At 25.5% G+C, this 20,010-nt stretch overlaps 1 protein-coding gene across 21 annotated transcripts in view; it reads left to right on the forward strand.

Annotated features, from left to right (window-relative positions):
- The window catches only part of LOC147807034 (uncharacterized), a 41,110-nt gene that overhangs the window by 14,891 nt on the left and 6,209 nt on the right, over window positions 1–20,010 (forward strand). For 19 of the 21 annotated variants that reach the window (XM_087167712.1, XM_087167714.1, XM_087167715.1 and 16 more), the window contains 18 exons: window positions 756–785; window positions 2,062–2,091; window positions 2,586–2,615; window positions 4,117–4,161; window positions 5,517–5,546; window positions 7,004–7,033; window positions 8,914–8,943; window positions 9,595–9,624; window positions 10,412–10,441; window positions 10,697–10,726; window positions 11,283–11,312; window positions 12,530–12,559; window positions 13,509–13,538; window positions 14,920–14,949; window positions 16,289–16,318; window positions 17,505–17,534; window positions 18,289–18,318; window positions 19,216–19,230. In XM_087167712.1, coding sequence (XP_087023838.1) covers window positions 756–785; window positions 2,062–2,091; window positions 2,586–2,615; window positions 4,117–4,161; window positions 5,517–5,546; window positions 7,004–7,033; window positions 8,914–8,943; window positions 9,595–9,624; window positions 10,412–10,441; window positions 10,697–10,726; window positions 11,283–11,312; window positions 12,530–12,559; window positions 13,509–13,538; window positions 14,920–14,949; window positions 16,289–16,318; window positions 17,505–17,534; window positions 18,289–18,318; window positions 19,216–19,230 — 540 coding nt within the window. The remainder of the gene's footprint in view (window positions 1–755; window positions 786–2,061; window positions 2,092–2,585; window positions 2,616–4,116; window positions 4,162–5,516; window positions 5,547–7,003; window positions 7,034–8,913; window positions 8,944–9,594; window positions 9,625–10,411; window positions 10,442–10,696; window positions 10,727–11,282; window positions 11,313–12,529; window positions 12,560–13,508; window positions 13,539–14,919; window positions 14,950–16,288; window positions 16,319–17,504; window positions 17,535–18,288; window positions 18,319–19,215; window positions 19,231–20,010) is intronic. The other 2 variants (XM_087167718.1, XM_087167717.1) reach the window with 2 other exon arrangements.

Raw genomic sequence — 20,010 nt, forward strand, 5'->3', positions numbered from 1 at the left:
GGCTATTAAACTTAATAGAATATCCAAGATGGCGATGATAGTTTGTTTGCAAAACTGATTGCATCAATACTTTAACAATTTAAAAGATATCCAACTAAAACATAAAAATGAAGTAACTGCATAGATGGTATCGCAGTTATTTTTATGTCTCAAAACAACTAATTGGATTTAATACCTTGTCTAAACATTTCTATTAAACTTTTACGACCTAAATATATAGGTGCAGAATTGTTTATTGGGGAAATCTACGAAGATCATTAACACTTTGTTTGAACATACTAACCTTTTTCTTTTTCTTTTATTTTTAAAAAAGGATAAATTTATTTTCTGTAACATACTGAGAATTAAACTAATCCTTCCTTTGAAAATTTAACTCTTATAGTGCAAAAGAGGCAGAAATGACGAGCATCAAATTCTTCTTTATTTCTCTATTAACCTGATAATTGAGTATAGTCCGCAGAGAGAATATTAAAATTTTAGAAAAAAAAGTCTGGCATCTCCAAAGTGCAATTAAATAAGCTGCAGATTTTCCTTAAACATCCACAATTTATTTTGATTATATTTACATCGAAGAAATATCATAGAAAATAATACATTTTTTAATTCATTCAAAACAAAATTTAAATTATTTATATTAAAATATCTCTAATATAGTGAATATTCCACTCATTGAATGATTTATTTAATCAAAAAGAATACTTTTAACATTTAATGTCGCGCTAAATACAGTAATAAAATGTTCAAATTGCTTTCAGAATACACTTCTGGACAATATCAAACTGGCGGTGAGTACATTCTGAGATATAAATCTTATTTATTTTCCTAGTATATGATGGAACTCAAAAACGATTGAGTTACTTGATATAAACTATTGCTCATAAGCTTCTTTAATACAAAATAATTATGGTTATTTTGATTTTTTCACAAAATAATAAAAAATTTATCAAATTCTACTTTAAATTATCGATTACAGTATCACTAATTATGCGTAGAATCTTCGAAATTGTTTTAAACGACAGTGTGTAATACCTGGAAAACTGCAAATAAGTTCTTCAAGCTTCTGGTCTGTTCTCCTGGACATAATTTATAAAATTGTGTTTTTATCCGTTATTTCGTGACTCTAAGAATTTTACAACGTTCCCGAGAGGAAACTTTAGTTTCCGATTCTAAGAAGAAGAAAAACACACTAAAACGTTTTAATTATTTAATTAAAATGCCTTGTTGTTTACGAATTGCTGCCCATTCTTTTTATACGTATTATTCAAATACTTAAAATATATAACTTATGTTTGCTGGATTATAACTTTGTCGTAAAAAAATGAGTTTCAGTAGGAGTTTTTTGAATAATGCTTTAACTTTTATTTTATTATCAAGCTCAAATAAAACTAAACATCTAAAACCTTGTATCCATTTTGTCTATAATTACGCTTTTAAAACATGTTTATCTAAACCTAACTAATGCGCCACTAATGGAAGTTAATATAAGTAATATGAGTAAAATATATATAAGTAATATACTAAAGTGCCATATATAAGGCAAAATTGTTTGATTGTATAAAAAATATGGACAATGAAGTGTTGTCCGATAACATAATTCTTGCTGCCAAATGATATCAAAAACATTTAATCTTGTCTCTGATGTAATAAAACTCCTTTTTGTATAATATAAATCCAAGAGTGAAATCATCGTAAAATGGTAATTAAAAATATATATATTTCTTTAATTGTCATGATTTAAATTCCCTTTCATTTTTGAGTATAATTACGAATATTAAATAGAGTTAGTACATATTTAAAATTTCCTTTTTCATTACTCCGCACCAAGAACGAATATTTTACTAGTCATAAATATAACCTAAAATGAATAAAACTATTTTTTTATTTTTTGAGTTACAAATTTCTTATATTAGAATAGATAGGAGAATTGATAATAAAGTTTCTAGACTCAAAATTGCGTATTCTAGTTTTTCGAGCTCTAAATGTGAAATTGACACGAAGTATAAATTTGAATGATATAATTTTTGTAAATCACGGTACAATATAGCTAGTATTTTATTACAGAATATGTTAGTGGAGAATATCCAAGTGGTGGTAAGTACTTAGTTTGACAACTTATTCTTTATTTCCTTTTAATTTATGTATTAAGAGCAAATTATTTTAAAATAAATTTTAAGTTATTAAAATAAATAGAATATCCAAGATGGCGATGATTGCTTGTTTGCGAAGCTAACTGCATCAATACTTTCGCAATTTAAATGATATCGAAGTAAAACATAAAATTGTCGAAACTTTAGGGATGATATCAGATTTTTTTTTTGTGTTTGAAAACAACTAATTGGATTTAATATGTTGCTTAAACATTTCGATTGAACTTTTGATTGATTGACTATACTTACATAGAAGAAAAAGAAAGGAAAATAATTGATTTTTTAATCGATTCAAAACAAAATGTAAAATATTTATTTTATAATATCTCTAATATATTAAATATTCCACTCATTGATTGATTGATTTAATCAAAAAGAATACTTTTAATATTTAATGTCTCGTTAAATACAGTAATAAAATGTTCAAATTGCTTTCAGAATACACTTCTGGACAATATCAAACTGGCGGTAAGTAAATTCTAAGACATAAATGTTATTTGTTTTCATAGTATATGATAAAACTCATAAATGATTGACATACTTGTTACAAAACAATTGCATATAATCTTCTTTAATTCTTAAAAATTATGGCTACTTTAATTTTTTTGCAAAATAATAAAAAGTTATAAAATTCTGTTTTAAATTATCATATACAGTACCACTAATTGTGAGTAAAATCCTCAGCGGCCATGTCGTATGATTATGCAGCATGTAAAAGATCCCTGGAGTGCCTTATTGGTTCTTGGCATTTCCGGCAAAATTAAATTCCTAGTGCACTTTAGCATCCAAATAGAGTCTCGGTGCTGCCATCTAGTGTGGCAGAAACTAGACGTCCAAATTAACATGACCAACGGTATCTCACCCATTGTGGTGGTCCTGAAAGAGTGGATATCACCTCTGGAGAACGCACTAGTTCCGCTGATCGGCAAGTCCGATTGTGCAGCTCATTGGAATAAAATTAAATATCGGGCAGACGGTGAATAAGTACTTGAAGTTTCTGTGTCTGTTGTTATGGATATAATTTATTAAATTGTGTTTTCTCCGTTAGTTCGAGACTCTGAAATTTTTATAACGTTCCCGGGAGGAAACTCTAGTTTCCAATTAAAGAAAAAAAAAGCAAAAACGCTCTAATTTTATTTAATGAAAATGCTTTGTTGTATACAAAATGCTGCCCATTATTTTAATATACTTCGTAAAAATACTGTTGTTATCTAGATTGTAAATCTAATGCGAATAAATTCATGGTTAAAAAAAAGTATAACTAACCAAAAAACTTATGTAACATTCAATTAATATTTTTCAATAAATGTCAAAAATATTTTTTTTAAAAATCATCGAATTAAAATGCTGTATTTTAAATTCGTTATTTTATTATTTATTAATTTTGAATTATCCAGAATTGAACGAAGCCTTGTAGATTACCTTGAGCAAATCTAGTTAGCCGACAAATCCAGGCTAACATCTTCCCCCTTTAAAATAAAATTAAATTAATAATATGGAAGCTTTTAAGTAAATATCTGGCTTAATATTCAATTTTACTTTATTATATATATATATATATATATATATATATATATATATATATATATATATATATATATATATATATATATATATATATATATATATATATATATACATATATATACAATGTATATAATTGTATTTTAATACAAGTAGAAAAATATGAAAGATAAACATATTCAAAATCTTTTATTTTTCTTTTATTTTAAATATGTCATAATCATATACTTAATATTATATTTTTAATACGTAATAATTGTGTTTATTTTGATTTTTCAACAAAACAATAAAACGTAATAAAATTATGCTTTAAATTATTAAATACAATACCACTAAGTATGTATTATAGTTTCTCAAGCACTAAACGTGAAATTGACACGAAGTATAAATTTGAATAATATTTTTTTTTAATTCACGGTACAACATTGCTTGTATTTTATTACAGAATATGTTAGTGGAGAATATCCTAGTGGAGAATATGATAGTGGTGGTAAGTACTTAGTTTGACACCTTATTCTTTATTTTTTTCTATTCTTTTTAATTTGCGTGTTAAGAGACTCAAATTATTTTAAAATAATTTTCTAAAAATCGCCTTAATATTTTAAATTACTCATCTAAAAATACCAAGTAAATTTTTCTTAGCTTTCTTGAAATTAAAATTTCACATTTGTGTAGCTGGTCCTCTTTGGTACAAATAATTACGAAATTTCTAAATTTCAAAAATGAAACTGCGGTATTTTAGAACTGCGCTTGTAATAATACACCGAAGTAAACGCACTTTTTGTTGTTATTTGATCGGAAATTTTTTACAATATAGTTGAATAAGCAAAATTTCTATTAAATTTCATGAATTATATATTTATTTAAAATTTTCGTTACGAAATAATACGAAATAGTCATAAGTTTTGTATTTTTTTAAAATGATACTGCGAAAAAAAATATTCTAAAGTAATTGAATAACTAAATCAAAATAAATTAGAAGTTTAATTGTAATTTTTTATAATATAGTGCTAATAATGTAATAATTCTTATGGAATTTGAAACTGATGGTAAGTTTAAAGTGTAATTCTAATTATAACAATAAAAAAAAATGCTTCATGCAATCTGCAATGCTTTTAAATTTTCTCTTGCATCATTTAAAATACGATATATCAATAATGGTAATGATAGTTTAATAAAATATAGAATATGTACAGTTAAATTTGCAATTCATTAATCACAGTGGGAAAAAAAATTTTGGTGCAATTATATAAATACTTAATCTAGCCTAATTCGATTGTGGGGATTTCAAATTCAAAATTAGTCTTAATGCTACAATTTTTTAAAGAAATTTTAAGGGCATTTTTGTCGAAATAACAATTTTAAAAACGTTGTATCGTAAAAAGGTAACATAAATATTGTGACAACCTCTTAGGAAAGTAAAGGCATATCTTTAGGATTAAAATTGCATTGGAATTCATGCCTTCATCATTAGGAACTGTTTCGCAGTGGGCTTATGAACAAGTCATGAAGGGGAATCGCCTCTAGAGACATATTATGATGTTTCAGGCACGTTTTCCTAAGCAGTTTTTATGAGGTTGGAGAGAGATACAGATTGCTTATTTGAAATAAACAAAGATATCTAAGATCTGTTAAAAAATTCTCAGATAAAGGAAAACATAACAAAAATTTGCTCTTCAGTGTAATTTATTAGCAGAAAATAAAGTATTTAATTACTAATAATTTTTCCGTTGAAAAATTCCTTAAATAATCACATTATCTGATTTAAATCTTACTTAATTAACTCTAAAAGATTCGATCAACAAATTAAAAGTCTTTTAACATATTGGCTTCACTTTATTGCAGATTTACTGACAGGAGAATATCCAAGTTACGGTTAGTATCAAATTTATATATCATTCAATTCGTTTATAAGGCAAGTTCAAAAAGTATATATACTTTTTGAACTTGCCAATATATATACATATATATATATATATATATATATATATATATATATATATATATATATATATATATATATATATATATATATATATATATATATAAAACTGATTTTTAGCACTTAACAATCTGTTTTATTTTATATTTCCACCCTTACACAGAAAAGATTTCGGATAAAATAACAGGAAATCTAGGATCAGATGCGGACAATAAAATATTTTTTTTAAAAAATTATCATTAAAATTTTAAAATTATAATTTCAGTATGTGTCTCATAAAAATTATCAAATGGCGGTAAATGAACATTTTAAATTTAAAAAAATCGAAGAAAAATACATAAACAAAGACCACTTACTTCATTTCTTAAACGTCTTTAAAATCTTGAGCATTAATATTTTAAATGAAAACTATGATCTACTTTACATTAGCAACTAAACACTATAAAAATATTTTTCTATTAAATCTGTGATCTTTGTTTAAAAAAAAAATCTGCTTTGGTTTGAAATTATCTTGGATCTGAAAATTTCAACTAGTTATTAATCTACATCAAAATATATTGATTAATTTATTTTTGGGATTTGCGACCAGGGAATATCTAAGTGGGGGTATGTCCGGAGTGTTTTAAACTAAATAAAATTTTTCTAGTAGCTAAAATAGAGTAATTTTTATTTAAAGCAAACAGTCGAAACAGAAAAAAATATATTTTTTTTCTTTATAAAACGAGAACTTTTCTCATATAAGAATTTGATAGCACACTGCTAAAAAGTTTCAGTAAAAAATGCTTAAATAGCTATATATTTAATCGCTGATTTACCATAAACAAAAATTGTTAAATAACCATAAAAAAGACGACATAAATCGGAGAAAACTCATTTATCGACTGCTTTCACCTACTAGCCTGAATTGTATTCGTGCAAGACCCATATTCAATGAAATTCGAGGGCACATTGTTTGAAAGCTGAAAGCTTAGCTATGTGATAAGGAGTTGGAATTAAAAATTTTATTTTTAGTCATGGGATTAAAAACACAACTGTAGATACCACTAATCTTATACAAATAAGTGAACGAGAGCCTTATGAATTAACCTAGTTCCTAACAGCAGGGTACATTCTTAGGGCAAGAAGTCTAATGTTAGTCTAATAGTCCTTTGTTTTATCTAATTTTGAATAATATAATATATATATATATATATATTATTGCAATACTTTAAAAGTTTTCTGAGAATGTATAGTATAATATTCCATTATATGGAAAATTTTCTTTACGGAAACAGTTAAAACATATCTAAAAGTTATCTTTAAATAGTCAATTGAAAATATTATCTATTAATTTGTAATTTTTTGATCATTTTGTTATAATTGTACCATAATTTATCTTACTTTGTTATAGAATATATCACAGGAGAAATTCCCAGTGGAAGTAAGTATTAAGCTTGGATTTGTTATTTGCAATAAAAATATTCATCGTCATCAAATCTGACACAACAACTTAGAGCAGACCAAGGTTTTTTAAACCAGGCATTTCCAGCCAATTTCTCTAAAATTTTCCAAATTTTTGCCTTGAGAATTTTTTTTGAAAAACTAAGTCAATTTTTTGCCTCTGCAGCCGCATCTATCCATCTGCACTTAGATATTCTTCTTATTGTCGCGTTAATTTGTTTTGCTGAAAAAAATTCTTTTGTATTACATTATAGACGTGAAATGACGCTCATGCAGATAACTTGCCCAACCCAGGTGAAAGGAATTGTTTTTACTTAGTAAGCCACATCTGGATGTTTGAACATTTGGTATAAAAATTTGGTGGTTCATCTTCCGTGTCATATCTCATTATTCTGCATTAATCTCAAGGAGCTTCAAATGGTATATTAATGTAGCTAATTAAAGAAGCAGTTGATTTAACAACCAACATTTAATTATGAGGCATTTACAATAACTTTTAAAAACAATCGAACTAATGTTTTAATCCCTTACATATATAATGCCTGAATTTCTAAAAAGCTTAAATCCGCATTGTTAAAATCAGTTATATTTTATATTATTTCAACACTAAGCAATATTTATCAGCAAATATTTTCTCATTTCCAAATAATTCCAATAATAAAGATTTTTTTTATTTATTTTAAATTCATTGTTTTGATTTAAAGTAACATTCATACGCTTTTGAATCAATGTCTCTAATCTCCCAGCCTTTTCATGTATCCTTAATATGGGGTTCAACCTTTAAAAATTTATGTAAGATTCGGGTGAATTTTTTTTGAAGTATTTAATAATAAAAGTTATGGTGTCCACAGTATCAGCGTAGACTAATTTCTCGTCCATAACATAATGAAAACTAGTTAAAAAAGTTTATTAAACTAATTATAAGTGAGAAGTATTATATATATTTACCGCCATTACTCATTGATCATAAGCTTAAATCTACAAACAATGTGATTAATATTTATGCGATTAGTATAATTTATTCGAAGTAAAATTATAATGTAGTATGCGATAGTTAATTAATAATTGTTTTATATAATGAAGATAAATTTTTCCGCATATTCTTACTTAGTACTTATTTTCGTATTTTCAAATTCCTTATTTCTGAATTTTCACATAAGGTATTCATTTTTCTTATTGACAAATTTTTTAGTAGGCGTTATTGTCCCATGGATGTCCCGAAAATAATAGAAAATATATTATTATCAATTTCTTGCTTTTTTTATCATTTAAAAAAATAATAAAAAAATAATAAGCAAAGCTATTTTTAACTGCCATTTTCATTGTTTCGGACTTTTCACACAAAATATTTTTTTATGTTTGAACAGTCTTTAATTTAGTGCAAATGGGATCTCGTTGATTTGCATAACTTGTCTCTTCGTATAATTTATTTAAAGCTTTTTGTCTTGTGAAAAAAACGAGTAGAGTTACAAAATTAGTTTATGAAATATAATTTATTTTCTATGAGGTGTTTCAAAGCGCTATTTTTCTTATACCCTGTATTTTTTATTTTAAATATTTTATTTCTTAAAGCATCACACAATTCCAAGGCAATAACAACTTGTTTTCAAAATATAAAATGCATGCATACCTCAGGTCAAACATCAATTACATAAAAAAATGAATAAATCCGCATAGTGAATTGAAACTTCAGATCATATTCTGAAATACTCTCATGTATCTGAGAGCTTAAGCATTGTATACAATTCTACAGAATCTTAAATCCACATAAGTCTGAAAAAAAGTATTATAGTAAAAGTTTCGTTTAAAAATAACTGTATTTGGGTTATATCCATTCATTCATTTAAAATCTTTTTGTAGATTTTCCATCTGGACAATATCCAAGTAGAAGTAAGCATGATCAAAACTTTCTAATTAAAAAGTTTACTGTGCCAGTGAAATAACATTTTCACCCTAATTTTATACAGAAAAATATACAGTAGCTATTAAGCGAATTTTTGAGTGAAATAAATTTCTATATTTTTAATTTCATTCAGTAATTTTAATGTGTCCGAACTTGTTTAGAATAAAGTCGTATTTTACAGTGACAATTTGATGTCATTTATGTATTTAGCGTCTCTTTATTTCTTGTTAAATAAATGGTCCGGAAAATATTAATAGCTGCTAATAAAGTGCTTTTCATTAAAATGAATAAATATATAAATTAAATAAGTGCTTAAAAGCACTGATCTTTTACACATCTAAAAAACATTCACATTACGTCTTGGAATCCCAAAAGCAATTGCAATATCAAATGACACTTTCTTGGAAAGATTTTATAATCTTTCGACACGTCACATTAAGTAGTTTTGATCCCATAAAATTAATACGAGAAAAAAGCTATTCGAATTTTTCATTATAAGTCACAAACAGTAATTAAATTATCATTAGTATTTATAATAACAGAAATAGTTTCCCTGGCACTTTTCATTTTAAATAAATGCATTTTTAAATAATTTAGTATTATAAATTTAATCACATGGAAACTATTGTAAATTCTAGTTTTTAGATCTGGAGAATTCCCAAGTGGACGTAAGTATTATTTTTATTAATATTCTTCAGGAAGGTTTTAACTAAGATTGTACTGATAAGTATTTAAGGTGTCTAGATGGTTTTTATTTCACGATAATGCATCAAAGCACAATTTCTTTTTCAAACTTTCAATGACTTACCTAAAATTAAATTTTTGATATTTTCACAAAAGTTAATAAAAGCTTAGATATCATCTAAATTCTAAAAATTTCGATACAACTTTTTCAAAACTTTCAATAATTTATCTAAAATTTAGATCAGGGTTCCTTATTTTCGTAAAAGTTTAATATTAGCGCAGGCGTTATTTAAATTCTAGCATTTTTTTAAATCCATCCGATCAGCATTTTTTGCTTTAATTTTCTTGAGCTGAATTTCGAAAACAAAGATACTTTGACGTTTGTGTGCATGATAAAAGTCACACGAGTCATGTAGTTGACTTGAAATAACATTTGATAATCAGTCACAAATGCTGTTTCATGTTACAATATATCGAAAAACATATCCATATTCTTATCCCACTTCGTCATATTGTGAAATTATAGTAACCTGCCTTTGGATAGGCTCAGTTTTTTTTACATATTCATGAACGTTAATATGTAATTATTCATAAAATCATAAAATTATTCGTATAATCGTAAAATTCTTTTAATATGACTTTCAAGCATCTATTTTCACAAATTTCATAAACGTTAGAACGTATACTGCTGTATGTTGTAAATTTTATTACACAATTTAAAACTTCTATTTTCTTTAAATTAACATAACTGAAATGTGTTTCATTTTTCAGAATACCCATCAGGATACTACCCTAGTGGAAGTAAGATTTACACTTTGTATCTTTCTGGAAACTAATTTCAACTATCTTATTTTAACCAATGACTTATATAAACATGATTAAATGGTTATATTTTATTAATAAAATAGATTTTATTAAAAATTTTATTGAAAATTAAAAATAATTTATTTCTAGATTTAGATTATTAAATAATCGTATAAAAAATTCTATTTAGTTTAGAAATAAAAGGCTGCAACTTTATTTTTTTTAAACTCAAAATATTTTTTTTTATTTCAGTCTTCAAATCTGGCCAATATCCAAGCGGTCGTAAGTATCTGTTTACAGATAATTATTACTTTTTATAGAAAATAATTCTGCATTTAGTCTTCAGGAAAATTTTTAGTGATAATGATTTTACACAAAATTCCAGAGAAATGTTTTAATAACAATTTTAATAGCATAATTCGTAAATAAAAATTATTTAAAATTAATATATTTGCTCTAGTTTGAGTCATTTATTCTTCATTATTTAAAATATACTCAATTAGTAGAGACATCAGTATATATCAGTGGAGTTTTTGTAAAAAAACGCATCTTTCATAATCAGTTTGACAGGAACTACAATGAATTAATAATTTAGTATTACTCCTTTCTTTCTATTTTTGATAAAGCTAAATAAATTTTGCGATTTATTTTATACCAAACAAATGTGTAAGATTTTAAAATATTTATAAAACCAATATATATAAAACCAAATATATAAAAATATTTATAAAACCAATTCTACACTATTTTCGTTTTTTTTAAATGATAATTATTTTTGTTTTCATTTAGAAATGTAAGTTATATTTCATGTTAATGAAAGTCATTTATATTTTTTTAGAATATCCATCAGGACAATACCCAAGCGGAGGTAATTACTGCTTTGATGCTAATTTTTACGGAAGCAAAAAATTATATTCTAGAATGCAATTTTTTAATAATCAAATATAAATACTCATATTATTTGGCCTTATTTAAGATTTATAAAATACGCTATATTTATGACTTATTTTTTTCTAGAATGCAATTTTACAATATTCATTGATAAACACTCATACATGATAATTTATTAAAGATTTGTAAAACTCGATGTATTTATCATTCATTACTTTGAAGAATTTGATTTTACAATTATCAATGATAAATACTGATACATTGTGTTTAGTATAACATTTACAAAACCCTATACTTTTATCTGTCTCTATATTGGTATGAATTTTTAGTGTCTTTATAATAAATGAAATAAAACCTATGGTTTGTAACGGCTGCAAATTATATTTGAAAGAAGACAAACACTTTTTATTTGTTGAGGTCCATCAGAAAAAAAGATTTGTAATTATCTTAAAAAAGTTTGTTTGAGAATAGAGCGATTCGCATGGATGATGAAAACTTCCCATTACTTCGGAAAAAAATTATGATGCTCGGATTTTTAGATTTAAATAACTCATTTCCCCTGATCTAACTATATAATGATTTGTAGAATTTTGAATTACGTTATTCCTTACTGGGCACTTCATGATACCAAATTATCGCTGAGTCAAAAAATTAAAATTATGAAAAATTTTAGAAAATATATATTAACGTTCATCACTATGGATTACTTTGCATTCTGATTAATTTAAAAATATAATTTTAGGGTACACATTTCATAATAATTTCAAATGGAATTAAAACTTCCTTTAATACATACAGAGATAATATGATAATAAAGACTTATTTACTATGGAAAATAGACAGCTAGGAAACAATGTAAAATAAGATGTACGAATTTTAGATTTAAACTTAGTCCTTTTAAGATAACTTGCTGTTTGTTTCATTTAATAAATGCATTATTTTACCTTCCAAGAAATGAAATTATAATTTGTTTTACATTGTGGAATATGTTTCAATTTATTCTACGTATTGGCAGCTTAGGTTTTACTCATAATCATATTCCATAATGGCATTTCTTTTAATGCTTTTTCTCTACTTTTGAATATAAACAAAATTTAACCTAATAATCATGAGAAGATAAGGGTTTTTAAAATTTACTTCTGTGCAATTAACAAAAATAAATTATAAAAAGCTAAATTGATGCTTCAATTTTAGAGGATAAATCAGGAGCATACCCAAGTGGCCGTAAGTTCCTTTTTGATTTCTTTTATTATATTTTACACATGAAATAGTGATTATAACAAATAAGAAATTATATAAAAATAAAAATCATACTTAATTACCAAAATAGGGATAACCACACATAGACGAAAAAGGCAAGGAAGAGCAGTGTTCTTTCCCTGTGCATATTAGATAAAAATATAGCTATACGATTGATTCTAAACTTCTAAAACTTCACATAATCTTCAGTTCAGAAATATTCAGTCAGCAGAAAGTCTCAATTTCAAGATCTATGTTGATTTAATTTCGTGTTTTTGCCAAATATTTTTCTCCACATAACATATTTTGTAAAAAATGCAAATAAAAAAAAAATTTTTCAAAAAAGCGTAAATACAAAAGTAAATTAAAAGCAAAAATACAAAATAAATACAAAAGTACAAAATCTGATAAACAAATATTAGTTCCCCCTATATTTTTAAAAAAATGTGGAAAACGACTTCTGTTTGATTAATAGGAAATTGCTTTCATATCAATAAAATTAAAGTCTGCTATAAATAAAACACTTACTAGCAATAAAAGGCAATGAAAACAAAGTAAAAAAACTGTAATAATTTAAAAAAACAAACAAATTTTGCAGTATTTTAAGAATATTAAAACTTTTTGCGTTTTATAAATAACAGCTTTTCAAAAAAATCGTTAGGAACTTTGTAATTAAATTATTAGATTTCAAACTAAGCAAATAACAATTTTACAGTTTTTCAGATTAAAATCAATAAAAAATCTGGAGCAACAGAGAAGAGCTAAGAGGTTAATAATATAATAATTAATGACATGAATGATACCTTAATTTTCTTAAATGTAGAAAGTTGCTGTTATTAAAATTAATACAAGAGTACTGGTTTTTCTTAGTAACAATGTCAAAAATTTTTGATCAATAAATAATTTGAAACTAATTTAAAAAATGGATTTTTAGAGTATCCATCTGGTCAATACCCAAGTGGAAGTAAGTATCTTGTAATGATATTGTAATTATATTGTATTTATATTTTAATTATATATGATCTAGCTAGACTAAATGCTTTTGCAACTTTTTGTTTGATTTGTTTTTAGAAAATTCTCACTTCAATAATTTGTTTTAAAGATGAAATTTCAAATTCCAACAAATAAAATAATTTTCTCTAGACATCACTATATTTTTTTCGAAATATATATATATTTTTTAATTTTCCTCGTAAAATTGCGATTAGGAATATTTTTCTAGTATAGCTTTCAAACCCTTTAAACTAGCATGGTTTAAAAACTGTATAAAAAATTTTCTTAACTGAGCATTAGAGTTTTGTGATTTAGTTGTGTTTTGTCAAATGAACTACAGAATGTGGATTAATTGCAATCTAGTGATGCCATCCATTGCAAGACATGGTAATTACTAGACCTGTTTATGTTAGGGAACCTTGTAGTGCTATGATTTATACGTTAATGAAAGTTTCGCTTTCCGGAAGACAAGGTAAATGCGAACAGTAGAACTTCAAGAAACTGGAGAAATATTTTGGTATCAAAGCTGGTATTAAAACTCCCATTTGAGTAGACATGAGATTGAAAGATACGCTCCCAGTGCGCTCAAAAGTACCTTCAAAAGTGCCCCTTCTAAACTACGCTCCCAGCTGCAAGGAACTAAGTGGCTTCATTAGGTGAAAAAAATTCGCATTTAAATTATTGTTATTTAATTGTACTATTAAAAAGGCAATAAACTATTTTCCCACAAATAATAGATTGAATACCATCATTTATGGTTATTAAACTATTTTTTTAATGTGATAAAATAGTTAATATCGCAAAATTGTCAATTAGTCTTTTTTTCTGGGAAATTTCTTACAGTGCATCTAAAATAAAAAATAATATGATTTGATTATTAAATTTCAAAATTAAACAAATTAAGTTTTTTAAGCAACATTACGAAATATATAAGACAAAAGATATTTGTTGCTTTATTAAACATTACATTTTCTTCATCAGTTATTTTATTGAATAGGGCTTGTTTGCTTGCACTCAAAATGTTAAAAAAGGATTCATGCAATTGTTTTTCTAAAAAAAATATTATTTTAAGAAAGACTTATGCATATTAATTTCCAAATTAGAAATCATAAAAAAGTACATAGCTGTTTAGAATGAGCTTTTAGTGATATTCATTTATTTAACTTCCAGGATATACACCAATTTCTGTAAAAGGCATTTTAATACTTATAATTCAAAAAAAAAATTTCTAAGTGAATTAAATTAAGGTGTAGATATGAAATTTGTATCAATTTTTTTAGAAAGCTATATAGACGTTTTATAATGAAACAGTACATTTTCTGGAAACATTCATTCTTCGTTTTTCATTTTAGCCATACACTCCGGCCAGTATCCAAGTGGTCGTAAGTATATCATTTTTCATTTATTCACCATTTATGTGTAAGAAAAATAAAATTTTTATTCAACTATAATATGATACAATTTAAATATGCAATTTGAAAGTAATTTTAATGTTATAAAATTTGTAGTTAGTATTAAGGGAGAGTGGGGTCAATTGTAAAATTTTTTACTTAACTATTTTTAACTAACAAAAAATCCAATATATTATTAGTATTAATTGACAGACGAGTAAAGTAGACTATCCTCTAATAGAAAAAAAGTAAATACCGTATTTTAAATGTCATTATATTAGTTATTAAAAATTTTTGACAGTCGTGCACTTGTTACAATTGTCCCTACTTACGGAGTCAATTGTAACAATTCATAAATTCAACTAAAACATAGTTAATTATACATATAATCATAGCTGTGATATATTTTTTATTGATCAAAATAGTAGTGATATTTTAGGAGTAAAAATAATAATGAGCAGAGACCTAAAGTGTTAAACTTTTAACTTTAAGGGGTTAAAAATTTTAATTTATGCTGTGAAAGGTGACAAATAAAATAATGCACATGCAACATAATATAAGTGATATAGGAAACTATTGGTGGTTCTTAAAGTGTTAAGTAATGGTTTGTAAACATAAGATTATTTATTTTCAGGTGTTACAATCGTCCCTTTACTTGTTGTTACAATCGTCCCCAAGACTCCATTTCAGCTTCATTTGTTAAAAACAATGCTAGTAAATTAACAAATTTAATCTTCTTTTTTTTTTTTTTTTGAAGTGCTAGTTGAGGTGTCCACTTACAAATTCGGTTAATAATTTTTATTTGTTTAAACAGAATTACTTTGTTACAATGTGATATTCTAATACCAAAACAAGTACTTACGTAGAGTGAAAATATCTTTTGTGATGTAACTCTTTCAAAAGTACGTAAAAATGGTTGCCAGCAGGGGTGTGCATGTAGATTTATTAAATACACCTTGTGTGCCACCTCGGAACCAAATCTAGAACCCGACACTCGAAATTTTTGCTCTGTTACAATCTTTACTTACCGATTTCTCCCTACTTATCAATAGATTAATAGAGGTTTCAGATGCCTTCAAAAATGTGGAAAAATTAGCTTTTAAAATCCAAGATTTAATAATTAATTCAATATAATAGAATGAAATGTTCTTCTTAAAATTGGTCGTTTAATGCCTAAACGAAACAAACGTTTATTATTGATCGAGCAACTTACTAACCTAGCCATAAATAATTTTTAAAACTGATTAGAGAGTAACGAATTTTTTAGCAATTTGTGATTAGGAATTTTTTACAAAGCTCACACAGTGATGAAATTTAATTTTTCTTTCAGAATATCCATCTGGTCACTATCCCGGCGGAAGTAAGTGCTAAAAAGTACATTAAAAAAGTATAATGAAAAAGTATAATGAAAAAGTATAATAAAAAGCAATTATTAAAAATAAAATATCTACAAATCTAGAGTTATTTTTAAAATCACCTGAAATTTTTGGGGTGCTTTTTCTTGAAATATTTTTAACAAAATATAGCAGAATGCAATATAAAAAAAAACTATTAAATTTTTCTACTATTGAATGATATCCAAACTTATACTGAGTGTATATGATGTACCTTAGTAAGATAAATAGTATTACTGACTTTTGAAGTTATGTATAGACCTTTAAATCATACGATTGAATTATTTCCCAGTTGATTGTCACGAAAATAATACTATGATTTTTTGATGTTTCATTAAGTTACAATTTATTTCGAATCTTTAAATTCTTTTACAGATTTTATAAATATCCTTTCTACTTTACGATAATCGCATGCATATATTGTTTTGTTTGCAATATTGTTTTTTTTTAATTTCGATTCTAAATTTTATTCCTTAAAGTTTTCGGAATAAATTAAATGTGGCTTTTAATAAAGCAAATAGATTTTAGTAAAACAAATTTATTATTTTTATTGATTGAAGCATTTTGAATTTATATACGTACGAGTTGTCCTAAGAGTTTACATAAAGATTCTAACAAAAAATCTCGGAAAGCAGCAAATATACTTCCAAAAAAAGCGAATATACTTCCTCCAAAATACATAATTTATAGAGTTCAGCAAAAGTTTTAACAACTTTAATATTAAAAATTGTGGGATCTTTTCATTCTTAGGAAAATCGCTTTAAACCATTATTAAAGAAGTACCTTGAAATCTAGACGTTGGTATTATATCGTGAAACGCGAATTTGTGGATCCGAATTTATAAACTTTTGAATTTTGAGATTGTTCCAGTAAAAATTATATCAAAATACGCAATTAAAATATGCTTAATAGCAATTATTTTCAAAACTGTTAGTATATGAATATTTTAACTTTCAATAAACATGATAGCATTAAAAAATATAAAAGTATCTGTTTTTAATGATACCTAAAAGAAAAGATGCATTTTTGTGGATTTTTTTAATGAAACAGAACACTAATTATTTTAAATTTCTAATTTGAATGATATATGTCACTTAAATTAATTTATAACTTTAAAAACAAATTATAACAGTTTTTATTGAAACATTTTAGAAACTAATTCCGGAAAATTCCCAAGTGGCCGTAAGTAGCTTTTTTCTTTTAATTTTTTTTTCCTTTTTTGTATTAGATAATTCATCTAAGAGATTATAATAAAACCTATTTTTCAAATTTACCGAACATTTGCTGTTTACTAGTTTTATAAAAATATAAGAGCATATACAATTTTTTAAATTTAACAAAATATATTTAAGTACGTAAATTTACTACCAACTGCTCTTTACTATTCAAAATAAGATAATTTTACAAGTAAGGAAGAAAAAAATCTAATCTGAATATTTAAATAAAAAACAGTCTTTCAGCAGAATTTGTTTGCGTATCGAAGAATAAAAGATTATGTTAGTAAGAAATACAAAAAAAAATTTGTAAAATGTTAATACACTACAGAGATGCATCGTAGAAAACTTTTAAACAGAATAGTAATAGAATTTTCAAGAAAAAATTTTTGAAATTAGAAAAAAATAATAACTATAAAATTAATACATTACTTTTATTACACTTAATTAATACATTGCTTACATAATTAAGACATTGCTTACTTTTGTTTCAAATATTCAAGACTGTCAAGACTGCATTAAAATGTATGCAAAATTTATCGACAACGCTTTCAATCACTTTTTATAAGTATATAATACTTTTCAATACAAATAATTTCTATGGAAATTTTGCATGAACATTTTATTATAAAATATAGTGTTTTTATTTTAAACTGCATGAAAATAGAAAAAAATATTATAATATTCTTTCGAAGATAAATATTTATATTAAATATTTGCAGATTATCCATCAGGACATTATCCAAGTGCCGGTAAGTACCAAATACAACTTTAATATTATTAACTTTTATAATTGTACAATTACTCGAAATTAAGTTAGATATTATAATGTAAAACCTTAAATTGGCTTATTTTTATTTGCAAATATTTATTTATTTGTTAATAGTTTTACTGTTGTTAATTGTAACATTAAGCTGTGTTAAAATAATAATATTAATAAGGAAGCTTACTAAAATAATGCTATACAAAGTTCAGGAAATCATTTTAATTTTCAATCATTATTTGCATAGCATAATTAAAATTATGCATTATAAATTTATGCTATTTAAATTATAAATATGCTAATAAAAAAAGTTGCAAAAATCTTTATCACAAAAGTTATCTTAAGAAGAAAAATCTAATCCGGTGTAAATCAAACTTTTTTAGTTAATTTGTTAGGAAAATAATTAAGTATAACTTGTATTAAGTATTTATAATATATTAAGTATTTATAATTGCATAAAATAAGATTTAAATTAAATTTAAAAAGTTACAAGTTCAGATTTTTTTTAATATCAAAACTATACTTATGTTTATTTTTTAAAAAGCAAAAGCGATATGTACCAAATTTAATCTTATTGATCCAAAATATATTAAGTGGTGTTAATGAAACAAATTAATGGAAAGAAATTTAAGGTTATATGAAAAATAATAATACGAATTACTACTATTATCTTCAAATTTCAGAAGTTTTTTTTTTATATTTGAATGGATTTTAAAGGATTCAGTTTATGATGATTTGATTATTATTTGAATACAAGTTTTTTTTTAATATTTTAATATAGAGTTAAAATTTATTTCCTGGTAACGAATGATTTAAAATTGAATGTAAAATTTTAATCGATAGATGCATTTTCCTATAAATTGTTATAAAATACTTTTTTTTATAGATCAAGTTCCAGGACGTAAGTTTATATTTATTTAGCAAAAATACTCTCCTGGCCATTAAAATTGCTACACCAAGGAGGAATGCAAATAACCGAATAATATTTATTGGACACATACATTATAGTTGCAAGAACAAGTGGTTAAATTTTCAGGATATCTGGATGTATAGATCCTGAGTAATCAGTACTCAGAGCAGCCTCCCCTGGCAGCAATAACAGCAGTTATTCCCCTGGGCATAGAGTCGAACAGACATTGGATAGCATGGACGGGTACAGCATTCCATGCAGATTCAACATTATGCAACAATTCATCGACCGCAGTGACTGACGAGAGGTGGCGTACCAGTCGTTTGGCAACCATTGACCAGACGTTTTAAATTGGTGAGAGATCAGGAGAACGTGCTGGCCAAGGAAACAGGGGAGCATGTTCTGTGTCAAGGAAGGTCAGAAGGCAGAGCAACTGGCCCTAACACGTCAGAAATGTATCGGCTGCTGTTTAAAGTGCTGGCAATGCCAAGAAGAGGTGATCGAGACGAGTATCCAATAGTACCCCATATAATAACTCCAGGTGATGGGTCAGCATAACGATATCGAATGCAAGATAACAATGGGTGTTCTCCAAGATGTTGCCAAACACGGATGCGGCCATCATGATGCAGTATACAGAACCTAGATTCGTCTGAAAAAACGACTTCATTGTATCCCTGCATCCAGGTTCTTCGTTGATCACACCATTGGAGGCACTCCTACCTGTGATGCAGCGTCAAGGGTAGCCGAAGCCATGATCACCATGCTGAC

The sequence above is a fragment of the Parasteatoda tepidariorum genome, chromosome 7 (genome assembly GCF_982258835.1).
Source record: "Parasteatoda tepidariorum strain Cologne lab strain chromosome 7, Ptep-v5.0, whole genome shotgun sequence".
Classification (NCBI taxonomy): Eukaryota; Metazoa; Arthropoda; class Arachnida; order Araneae; family Theridiidae; genus Parasteatoda; species Parasteatoda tepidariorum.